Source organism: Numenius arquata, chromosome 2 (assembly GCF_964106895.1).
Source record: "Numenius arquata chromosome 2, bNumArq3.hap1.1, whole genome shotgun sequence".
Lineage (NCBI taxonomy): Eukaryota > Metazoa > Chordata > Aves > Charadriiformes > Scolopacidae > Numenius > Numenius arquata.
In genome coordinates, this window is record NC_133577.1 from 62915236 (window position 1) to 62926777 (window position 11542).

Below are 11542 nucleotides of genomic sequence, written 5' to 3' on the forward strand. Positions count from 1 at the left end.
AGGAAGCAGGGGCGGGCGGGCTCGGTGGGGCGGCTCCAGCCCCCGGGGTAAGGCGGGGTCCCGCCGCCGTGGTCTTGGTGCCGAGCCCACCGCACCGGAGCCGTCGGTAACGGGGCAGCCAAGTACTCTCTGCCTCACAGAGTGAGAGGCCACTGCCACTTTGTGACGGGGGTCATTGGGATACAGAACCGTAGAGCGGTTTAGGTCGGAAGGGACCTTAAAGATCATCGAGTTCCAACCCCCCTGCCAGGGGCAGGGACACCTCCCACCAGACCAGGTTGCTCAAAGCCCCATCCAGCCTGGCCTTGAACATTTGCAGGTATGGGGCTTCCACAACTTCTCTGGGAAACCTGGGTCAGTGTCTCACCACCCTCATAGTGAAAAATTTTTCTGATATCTAATCTAAATCTCCCCTCTTCCAGTTTGAAGCCATTACCCCTCGTCCTATCGCTACACCCCATGATAAAAGAGTCCGTTCCCATCTCTCCTGTAGGCCCCCTTCAGGTACTGGAAGGCCACTGTAAAGTCTCCCCAGAGCCTGCTCTTCTCCAGGCTGAACAACCCCATCTCTCTCAGCCTGTCTTCATAGGAGAGGTGCTCCATCCCTCTGATCATCTTCGTGGCCCTCTGCTGGACCCACTCCAAGAGGTTCACGTCCTTCTTGAGGACTTCAAAGCTGGACACAGTACTCCAGGTGGGATCTCACCAGAGCAAACATCTTGATGATAAGAGTCCAGGCAACTCTCAATTTTAGTTGAAAGGAAGCCTCAAGTGGAAGCTAGTATAACACATATACCATGAGCTCTGTAATAACGTTACCATCCTTGTAAAGCTTTCCATTAACACCTGCCAAAGCCTCTGACAACTTCATGGCCTTTGCTTTTTGCCAGCGTTCTAATGACACAAACTCACGCACTGTTAATATTTTCATTCATGTGAAACATCTCGCAACTTAAGCCCTGCTTGCTAAGTGCTAGCAAAGATCCGAACTCACGGCAGCGTCGCATAAAGCAGTAAAAGGGTCCCAGCTCTGAAATCCGAGGAAGCTATTCCAGACTTCTCTGTGAAATGCTACTCGGCCTACTCGAAACACGGCACAAAGACCACAGCCTGCACAAAGGTTCACTGTGGGGTGAGGGTGTGCAAGTTTCTTGTTTTAAACACATCCTTCAGCTTCTAAGGTGAACAGCTTTTAGGCTGAATTACTAGATTTTGAGCCCTCATAAGCTGTAATGGATTTAATGGTAAGGCTGAAACAATTAGCTGTAAATCAGGAGATTGCAAGTTGCTTGTTTTTAGAGTAAAACTCAAATAGATAGCTGGGATAAAGACTAAGAGATAACATATCCTTAATACTACTATTGCACTGAGAAACCATGATTGACAGTCTCATTCTTTGTTTTTCTTCTTACTCCCCCCCTCCCAACAGCTGAAGCTGGAAGGCACCTGTCAACCACCTGCTCAAGCAGATTCAGCTACAGCAGGTTCCCTAGGATCACATCCAATTTGGTGCTGAGTGTCTTCAAGCACAGAGACTTCACCTTTCCAGGCAACCTGTTCCAGTGTTTGACTGCCCTTCACCATGGAAAGGTATTTTCTTACGTTCAGACGGAATTGTCCATATTTCAACTTACACCCCATTTTTCAAATGCTTTTTTTAAGATAACAGCATTACTGTACTCTTGGGGAAAAATCCAAAAGAACAGTAAGGAAAGTATCAATAAGAAAAAATAAAAAGATGTATGAATAAATATAGACAGAGTGCATTATGTAAACCATTATGTAAACCTTTCAGCATAACATTAAAGGAAGTGACAAGTGGAAGAATGGCAATATTTTCTTTAATGAAGAAAATAGGATTTGTAACCTTGAAAGAGGAACTTTTTTATCCAGTCTGGAGGACTAAACCCAAGCTTTATACAGATTCATAGCCAACCTCTGAGATTTTCACGTACAACCAAATATTTCAGGCAGCGCATTTAATTTAGGAGTTTCCACTGGTTTTGATTTTAGTGACTCACATTTACATTCAAACTTTAAAGAATAAAAAGACACAAAGCTTGTACAGATCAAGGAACTTGCCACCCTCTGTACCAACTCTTAAAACATTCTTTTTGCTTTCCCTCCCTATAGTACAAAACCAAGATGCTGGAAAGGATTACGTAGTTAACTTGGTTGCTTTTCCATTCCATGAACCCAACGCTCAGCAGTAAGATACGAGTTTTGAGAGGCATTTTATTTAGACAACTGAAAACAGTTAAATGTTCAGAAGCAGCGTACAATGAAACAAAACCTGAACCAAATATTTTTAGTACATAATCCCTTCTTTTCAACTAAAGCCAAATTTTCCAACTTTCAAGGAAAAAAAAAAAGGGTAAAAGCCATTGTACCTCTTCTCCATAATAACAAAAACACACTACAATGAGTCTAATCAAAATTGGAGAGACTGGATCTTGGCTTGCACACTTCTTTGAAAAGACAGTAGACAGTTATGCTAAAAAGATAGCAAAACTCTACTACTTGTCTTTTTTTTCTTTTTTTTTTTTTTGTTTTGGATACTCAGTTCTCTTACAGACAACACCTAGCCAGTTCCACCGCATTCTCATCAATTACTGCCCATCTTTGCCTTATGTAGAGAGCACACTCTGGAAGGCTGCTGTTTATCGCTGTTCACTTGATTTAGTCTTGTATGTCCATACGTCATGTAACAGTTGCAATAATCAGGCCTTAACTTCAGGAGTTGAGCTGTACACTGAATCTGAGTTTTCAGAAGGAAGATCTTCTGCAATCAAATAGAAAGGGTATTATTTAACTTCACCTTAGATATAAAAAACAAAGAAGCATTGCAGGGATTGCCTACAGACTAATTCAGTTTGTTTTCCCATTTAACCTGATGCAGTTATTCTACCCCATCTGTTCAGTCTGCACAGCTCTAGTCACTAGCCTGACACTTACCACACGGTCATTTTCAGGAAAATACACTCAAAGATCTTTTGAGAAGAATGAAAAATGTTAGAAGGTACTTGGGGGAAAACTACCTCTTCTGTACTAAAGAATGGTACCATCTTGACTAATATTTTAACATTTAGCTGAGTTGAAGCTGACAGTTCAATGCATTACCTATTTCCTCCTCTGCAGTTCCTGGAAGGGTGGTCCTTGCTTTTGCTGCTTCTGCATTCTCCTCTTCTGAAGAAAGGAGGGAGAAAAAACAGTCAATACTTTTAGTTCCCCCCACCCACCTTAATAAAAAAAGAATAAATTTCTACTTAATTTAATGTTGAGGAGAAACAGTAGGGTAAGCAATCCATTAATGAATGCCCACTTGCAGTTTTCTAGACATTGCTCCCCTCCCCAAGTTTAGAAAACCAAAGTACAATAAGAATAAAACTATCATCCACACTTATTTCTAGAGATTCTTATCTCCTTAAGATTTATAAAAGTGATATTTCATACTTCTTCCTCTTTACAGAGGAATACGGTAAAATACATCAGACTATTTGCTTGGATATCCACAAAGTGTCTATATTCAATAAGCTTACAGGTTTGAAGTTAATTGCTTAAATGAGAGCTATGAAAGTAAATCCTGAAATCTAACAGACTGGAGTGGATACAGAGACCCTCAGAAGACTGTTCAGTTACTGTATGAAATTCAGATGATATTTACCACTTACGACAGAGATTACTTAAAAAGTACACACGAAGCAGTCAAGTTTCACCAGGAACAAGCACACACTTACCAGGAACTACACACTTCCAAAGACCATAGGTCTTCCCTACTGTTGTCTGCCACAGCCTTAGTGTACCATCCTCAGAGCCACTTGCATATAACTCTCCATCGGGGCTAAACCTCACACAGTGAATTGGACCAAAGTGTCCCTTGTAAGATTCTATAAAAGAACGTATCAAGACCATTAATTTCAAATTTCAGTTGTTGACTGAAGCTAAGTAGTAAAAACTGATCAGAAGAGAACAAAAAATACTGACGGGGGACACTTTTTCAGTATTTAACTTCTGACACAAAACAAGGCTTCCATTAATTAGTATCTCAGTGATCCCATATTTAGGTAACATGTTAATGTTTTAGTAACTGCAAAAAACCAGATGCTTATTTATTCAAGGCAAAACTACGAAGCAAGCCAGTAGTATGGAGCACACTCAGTCCACGCACATACAATTTTAAATGAGGACAGCACTGAGAGATCAGCCTCAAAATACACTTCTTTTGAATAGATTTGGCCAACATTAGGAAGAACACAAATGTATCAAATTTTTCATAAAAGCAAGTAGCTGCAACTCATTAGACATGTCTAATAAATGCTATAGTATGAGCATCAAGTTAACACACAGCTTGCTATTGCAGCAGTACAGAATGACAACTTTTTTTTAAAAATAGGTGCAAAGTGCTGTTTAATGCAAGCTTTAATTAGTTATAGAAGAATAATGCTAGATATACTGACAGGAAAAAAATATTTAACTGATAATATACCTTTCCATCCTCTTGCACAACACGGTACGCTAAGATCTTGCATGAGTATACGGTTTCATTTATTAGTCATCATTTCATTAATCTAGTACCCATTTCAGAACTCATTTTTTATTACAGAAGACAAACATACCTAATTCTTCTCCTGTATTATAGTCATATTTATAGAGTTTAAAATCTTCACCACCTGCAACCAAACATTCTTTCGCAGGGTGAAGTGATGCAGAATTGATTGTAGCAGGTGCTTCAAATGATTTAATCTGCTCTAGACTGAGGGGGAAAAAGTTTGTTAATAAAGTTCATTGAAAAAAAAAAAATCCTGAGAGCAAAGAAAATGTGATTCTACTAATCAGAACTGCTTTTAAGAAAAACAGAGGACACCCACACACAGTTCCTGAAACAAGTTTTAATACTTGCAAATCATGCTTACCAAGTTAGAAACGAGTTCGGAGTAAGCAAAACAAAAGGCTCACATATTCAGAACTACTTTCTGGAACACTACTTTTAAGTGTGTAACTGCTTTCTTAAAACATCATAAAGATGTATTTATTTGTATGTATGTATTTAATTAGTCCTCTGAAAAGCACTGAAGTGAACCCTGGCTGAAACTTGGTTAACCACAATTACAGTTAGTGTGAAATATCAAAATGGCACTGAACCTTTAGCATCTTATACACAGTTAGGGTTCACTATTTTAGAAAAGGGTAGTTGTATCACACTCTGCCTCTGACAAGATGGCAAGCGAAGATGTCCACTAGGGCCAGTTCTGACAACTTGGTGATTTTGGCCTTGTACAGTCAGTTTTTGCCCACAACCAAGCCCATTACTCAAACTGCGAAAATTCTGTGTTTTGGACTCACGTTTCTGCACTGTGAAAAGCAATAGTCTTCCCATAGGTTATCACAAGTATCTGTCCTTCTGGAACATACTCCATGCTGCTCACTGACATTGCAACATTTAGTGCCTTCACTTCGGTCATGGTACTCCTGTCCCACAGGCTTAGGAGGAAACAAAAAGGAAAAAAAGAGTTTAAGATTACTTCAGCAAACGAAAGAATTTTCACCTCCCATCCATGGCACAACCTGGATCAAAAAAGCCACCTAACAAAGAATGTGGCTTAATTCCACAGGTACTTCCGATTTTCAGTGGCTTCCTTAATCTTAAAACCTTGCCTAGATGAGAATGAAAACATGCTTACTTTAAAATACTACTATTTTTTAAGCTTAATGCAACAACAATAAACGGTACACATAGTATTTAACTATTGAGGATTATCTTTGAGATTAAAAACCTTGTTATAAGTCTCCTGAGCAATAGAGCTTTTTAGAAGCAAGGCATGAAGATTCCGTTCTGCCTTATTACCTCACAAGGCAAAGTAGTATTAATGCCAATTTATACAAAGAATGAAGATCCATTTAAGATAATATAGTTTTCTATCTAGGGGTGCAAGAGCTATCCAAACAGAAAAAAAAATGAAATTGTTTTGCTATGTCAAGTAAGAAAGTTCATTCATTTGCTCAAGTAAGAAAGTTCATTCATTTGCTGACAGCTGCATTTCTATTTTCATAGATTCATAGATTGGTCCAGGCCAGAAGGAACCTCCAAAGGTCATCTAGTCCGACCTTCCCGCAGTCAGCAGGGACACCACCAACTAGACCAGGTTGCCCAGGGCCTCGTCGAGCTTCACCTTGAATATCTCCAGGGAAGGGGCCTCAACCACCTCCCTGGGCAACCTGTTCCAGTGTTCCACCACCCTCAGAGTAAAGAACTTTTTCCTAATATCCAATCTAAATCTCCCCTTCTCTAACTTAAAGCCATTGCCCCTCGTCCTGTCACTGCAGGCCTTTGTAAACAGACCCTCCCCAGCCTTCCTGTAGGCCCCCCTCAGGTACTGGAAGGCCATCATGAGGTCTCCCCGGAGCCTCCTTTTCTCCAAGCTGAACAACCCCAGCTCCCTCAGCCTGTCCTCATAGGAGAGGTGCTCCATCCCCCTGATCATTTTGGTGGCCCTCCTCTGGACCCTCTCTATCAGGTCCATGTCCTTTCTATATTGAGGGCTCCAGACCTGCAAACAGTACTCCAGGGGAGGTCTCACCAGAGCAGAGCAAAGTGGCAGAATCACCTCTCTGGATCTGCTGGCAACACTTGTTTTGATGCAGCCCAGGATGTGATTGGCCTTCTGGGCTGCGAGAGCACATTGCCTGCTCATGTCCAGCTTCTTGTCCATCAGCACCCCCAAGTCCCTTTCCTCAGGGCTGCTTTCTAATACCTGTATTTCTACAGTTCAGAGACAACTAAACAAGACCAGGCTCTTGCCTATCCTGAACACTAGGAAACTGAAAAGAACTGGAGCTGAAAGGGAAATTGCACCAGTGACTTCACCCTCCCATTCTTCCTTCCACAAAGCAGAAAAGACCATTTTATTTCTCTCTCCTTTGAGCCATAAATGTAAGAATGGTAAGACAGCTAGGGATGAGATGACACTGGTCATATCAACCAGAAAGCTGAGGAGGCAGTAAGGCACATCGCCCATCTTTTCTGGACAGCTTAGTCTGAGAAAGGGTCTTTGTCGATTCATCTCCCCAGCAGTCAGGTTTGTCTAGGTTTCAGCACATCTCCTACCAATTGGGCACAAAGTAAACAAAACACTTAACTGTAACTGGATGAGCCATCTTATAAAAACACTGAAGCCTACTCAACTCAACAGCACTGCAGAGAAAGAGGGTTATGTCTATTAACAGTGCACTGCTTCCAGATACTCCTCCCAGTTGTTTATCCCAGTCCTAGCCCATGCCTTCTGCATCTTTCAAGGCTGGATTGCAGGAGACAAGGTAGCAATACCTCAGTACAACGTGTATTAACATCTATAAATTCATCTTCCCTAGGATTATGAAAAGCATAAATTTATTCTACTATGCAGGTCTCAAAGATCACCTCTTCTTATCAGGGAGGACAAATTTATGGCAGTAAATTAGAATTATTACAAAAGTTATGTCTCTAACAAAAGAGGAGAACTGTATTAGGCATGCAGCTATAATAATCTAGTATCACATAGCCTATGTTAGTTACATCCTTTACCAAAAAACATAACTATCTTCCCACACAGATTATGACAATAAATAAAAGCGAACTTCTTAGAAAACTGAAAGTTACTTTTTCTTACCGGACAGTTTTATCATCAGCTGAAAGAATCTGTTTGTCATCACTGCTCCATAAAGCCTTTTTAATGCCAGAAGTATGTCCACTGACAACATCAGGTTCTTAAAATAAAGCCAAATATTTTAATACATCTAAGAAATGAAATAATGTCATGCAGCAGTCTGGGACCTTTCTTAAGCTGTATAGATTTACATTTACTAGAAACTGTAAAATTACTTCAAGCACTTATGACTTTATCTGTAGCTCTTACTCAGGAACAGAATAAATGTAAACTGGGTATCTGATTGCCTAAATACAAAAAGCTTCACTAGTTTAACATCAAGATTCTTTAGCTTCGTATCAATCATCAGTAGTTCAGTATCAACATGAATTTAAACACAAATATGTGGAGTCTTTTTTCTTTCAGATGACTAAATTTTAATTAATTAGACCTATTTCTAATGAGAGCGCGTTGAACTGAAACATGCTATCCTTGAAGTCCATTATAGAAAAACTCTAGTTTTTCACTAGAGTTCACTTGTAAAAACATAAACTTAAAACATACAGATTATCTTAGTATAGCAAAAGGTTGTAGACACTACATTTGTGAAACAATCCTCAACTTTGTTTTGTGATTCATAGCAGAAAGTAGCTCTTAATTTCAGAACTTCTGTTTAACTCCAAAAACCAAGAACCAATTCTAAAAGCAGACTCACCTGCTTCTGGCTTGCTCAAGTCGTAGATACGTAACAGTTTGTCTTGTCCACCTGTTAACAGATAATTGCTATCCTGAAACAGAAGTTATAAAGGGTCAACTCTATTTTGAATCAAAATACCAGCCTTCATTTGTGAGTCTTAAAATAATAGTTCTTTCTGTCAGATATCTCTAACACACTTATTACATTCAAGTTATCTTCAAAACTGGAAGCATTGTGCTAGATTATTTGCCTGTTAAGACACAGGCGTAAAAAAGTAGCACAGTAACTAAGAGCAAAACATACTCAAGAGTTTACTTCCCTGGTGAAAAAGGTATAAAGGTTTTTCATACCTGTGTAAAATCCACACTTTTGACAATGTGTTTGTGAGCCAATGTGATTAGTTCATCACCTGACACAGCATCCCACACTTTGCTAAACAGCAAGAGAAAACATTTTTAGTAGCACCAGGACAAATCAACCTGAACAGTCAGATTAGTTTGTAAGCAATCTTTCCTGACACCACCTAACACCAAAAATATTTTGTCATAAATGCTATGTTCTTATAAGTTATGACCCAGTCAGTCAATGAGAATACTTTCTATGCTTTTAATTAAGCTTTTTTTTTTTTTAGTATCCCACCATTTTCTTTTATCCTCTTATTTAGATAATGCAGAGTAAATTAGCATTTTAGTTTTAAGACAAAAGCAGTTCTTCTCTGCAACTGAATAGAGATTGCCCTCTACTAACAGGATTCAACTTGCCAAATATTAATATACGCTGCAAACAACACAAAAAACAAAAAACATGAAAGAAATAATTCATCAGAATTTTCACAAGAGTTTTCTTGTAATAAAAAGAGGCTAACTGGTAGAAGCAAAGTAAAAAAATCACTCTTTCAAACTCTGTTTTAACGACAGTCCCAGAGGTAAGAGCTGGATATAAATGTTATTCTAGCAGACCAGTAGGGTAATTAAGTAGATTTATCAAGAAGCAAGCATAGCTGTTCATTGTGAAGGAGTTAACTGTAGCTGCTTTCAAGAACCTAAAAATCTAGGTTTTAACTTGGTTAGCCATAAATAAGCTAACAATTACTAAAGAAAAACAAATGAATCGGTAATTCACTACAGCTACATGTCACCAAAGAGCACTATAGACTTCAAAGACAGTTAATCACTTACGCTGTAAAATCTGCTGCTGCTGTAGCTGCTTTAGTGGCATCTGTGTTCAAAGTAGCACCCCAAACAGCACCTTTATGGCCTAGGAATGTGCCAATCCAGTCTCCCGTGTCACCCTGACGCAGCATAGGCTTACCATCTTCACAAAAACGAGACCATTATTCAGGTAACATGACAAAAAAAAGGAAGCTGTTTTACAAAAAGATTCCCTTGCACCAACTTGTGGAAACGCCACATACTGTATGAAGCTATTCTTTGTCAGAGAGTTTAGCTGAAGAGCTGTATGTATGTATGCAGCTGTACTTGATGCATGCATCTGAAACTGTATAGACATTAAAATACCACTCCAAATGAGATAAAAGTTTTCTTTAGGTTTGTGTTAAGGTAGAAGAGAGACAGAAAGGAGTGCTTCATCTAGGTTTTATTTTTACTTGAGTTTTCTTCAGGCAGAACAGGTTTGGTTTTTTACTTTGGAACAGTATTTTCAGACTAACAGCAGTCAGAAATAATAATTCTTGTGTTTGTAATCAGACGCGTTCCAAACACAGACAAAGACGTTGTAAAGATTAAACAGAAAGCCTTTCCTGTGATTATTTTTTCTGGGACACTATCAAAAAGTTGTTTACTCAAGAAGATGTAGAGCTGAACTAGAAGCACTCCAAAGCAGAAAGCAGTGTCCTTCTATACTTATGAATTCATTCATAAGATTAACAAATACATGTATATGTACTTCAAATTGGAAGAGGGTAGATGTAGACTAGATATTGGGAAAAAATTATTTACTGTGAGAGTGGTGAGACACTGGAACAGGTTGTCCAAAGAAGCTGTGGGTGCCCCATCCCTGCAGATGTTCAAGGCCAGGCTGGATGGGGCTTTGAGCAACCTGGTCTGGTGGGAGGTGTCCCTGCCCATGGCAGAGGGGGGTGGAACTACATGATCTTTAAGGTCCCTTCCATCCCAAACCATTCTATGATTCTATGTATGAAGAGGAAATGCTATTTTCATAACAAGAAGAGAGGTCTCATGGGAAAAGAGGCAGGCGTCATCATGCTACGTCCAGAAAGGCAGCTGCCCTGGTTAAACGGGAGCTCGCTTTAAATCTACAGCACGTGCACAGACGATACAAACGGGCAGGTTTAGAAATAAATCTTTTCGAGGCTTCCTCCCCGCCCCCAGTTTGGATCCAATCTGGGCGAAGGCGGGCTACGATACCCCCCTTAGGCTAACCCGCTAATTAAACGGCACAAAAATCAGCTGCCCTCTCCCCTTTTTTTTCTCTCTCTCTTTTATTTTTTTTTTTTTTTTTTACTGGGTAACACCGTGAGCCGGTACGGCCCTTTCGAGTACCAGCGCCTCGCTGGACGAGCACGGCTCCCCCAGTACAGCCGCCCCTACTCCCGCCCGCCCTCCTCCCCTCCCGCCTCAGCGACACCCCCCACTCAGGAAGGCCACGCGCGGCCTGACGAGGCGCGGGGCAGCCCACCCCCCGCTCCCCACACGGCTTCCCCGGGGCCGTGGGCACCCCCCGCCGGGCAGGATAACCCGAAGGGGGCCGGCGACACGGCCGCCGCCGCTCACCCTTGCAGGCGCTGATGAGGAAGTAGCCGTAGGGGGTGACGCCGCTGAAGGCCAGGTCCACCACGGGCCGCGTGTGCCCGGAGCACGTCAGCGGGGTTTGCCTCATGGCCATGGCGGCGGCGGGGCGCGCACGGAGCCTGCGAAGGGACACGAGTCCTCTCCGGCCGGGCAGGAAACGGCGATCGCGGCGGCTACTGCGGAGGAAATGACGGAACGGAAACGCTGCGGAGCGGAAGCTACGTCAAATGGCGGGTGCGCAGGCGCGGGGGGGTGAAAGGCCATGTTGGGTCGGTGAGGGGCCTGAGGGGAGCGGGGGTGGTGGCCTTCTTCACTGCCGTCAGCGGCACCGAGGGCTGGCGGCGGCGGCGGTCCCTGCCCCGATCCCTGCCCCAGGCCCCGGCCCCGGCCCCGTTGCCGGGCTGAGCGCCTGCCCCTCAGCCGGCGGTCAGCTATGCGCCCGCTGAACTTCT

The 11542-nt window shown here is 41.9% G+C and overlaps 1 protein-coding gene across 1 annotated transcript; it reads right to left on the bottom strand.

Moving 5' to 3' along the window:
• Positions 1-1821: 1821 nt before the first annotated feature.
• Positions 1822-11272, bottom strand: STRAP (serine/threonine kinase receptor associated protein). The gene is made up of 10 exons (XM_074168539.1): positions 11073-11272; positions 9498-9633; positions 8670-8751; positions 8338-8410; positions 7647-7743; positions 5344-5481; positions 4617-4753; positions 3738-3887; positions 3121-3186; positions 1822-2782 (listed from the first exon to the last, which is right to left on the bottom strand). The coding sequence occupies exons 1-10, from the start codon at positions 11182-11184 to the stop codon at positions 2721-2723; spliced, it is 1053 nt and encodes a 350-aa protein (XP_074024640.1). The 5' UTR covers positions 11185-11272; the 3' UTR covers positions 1822-2720.
• Positions 11273-11542: the final 270 nt, after the last annotated feature.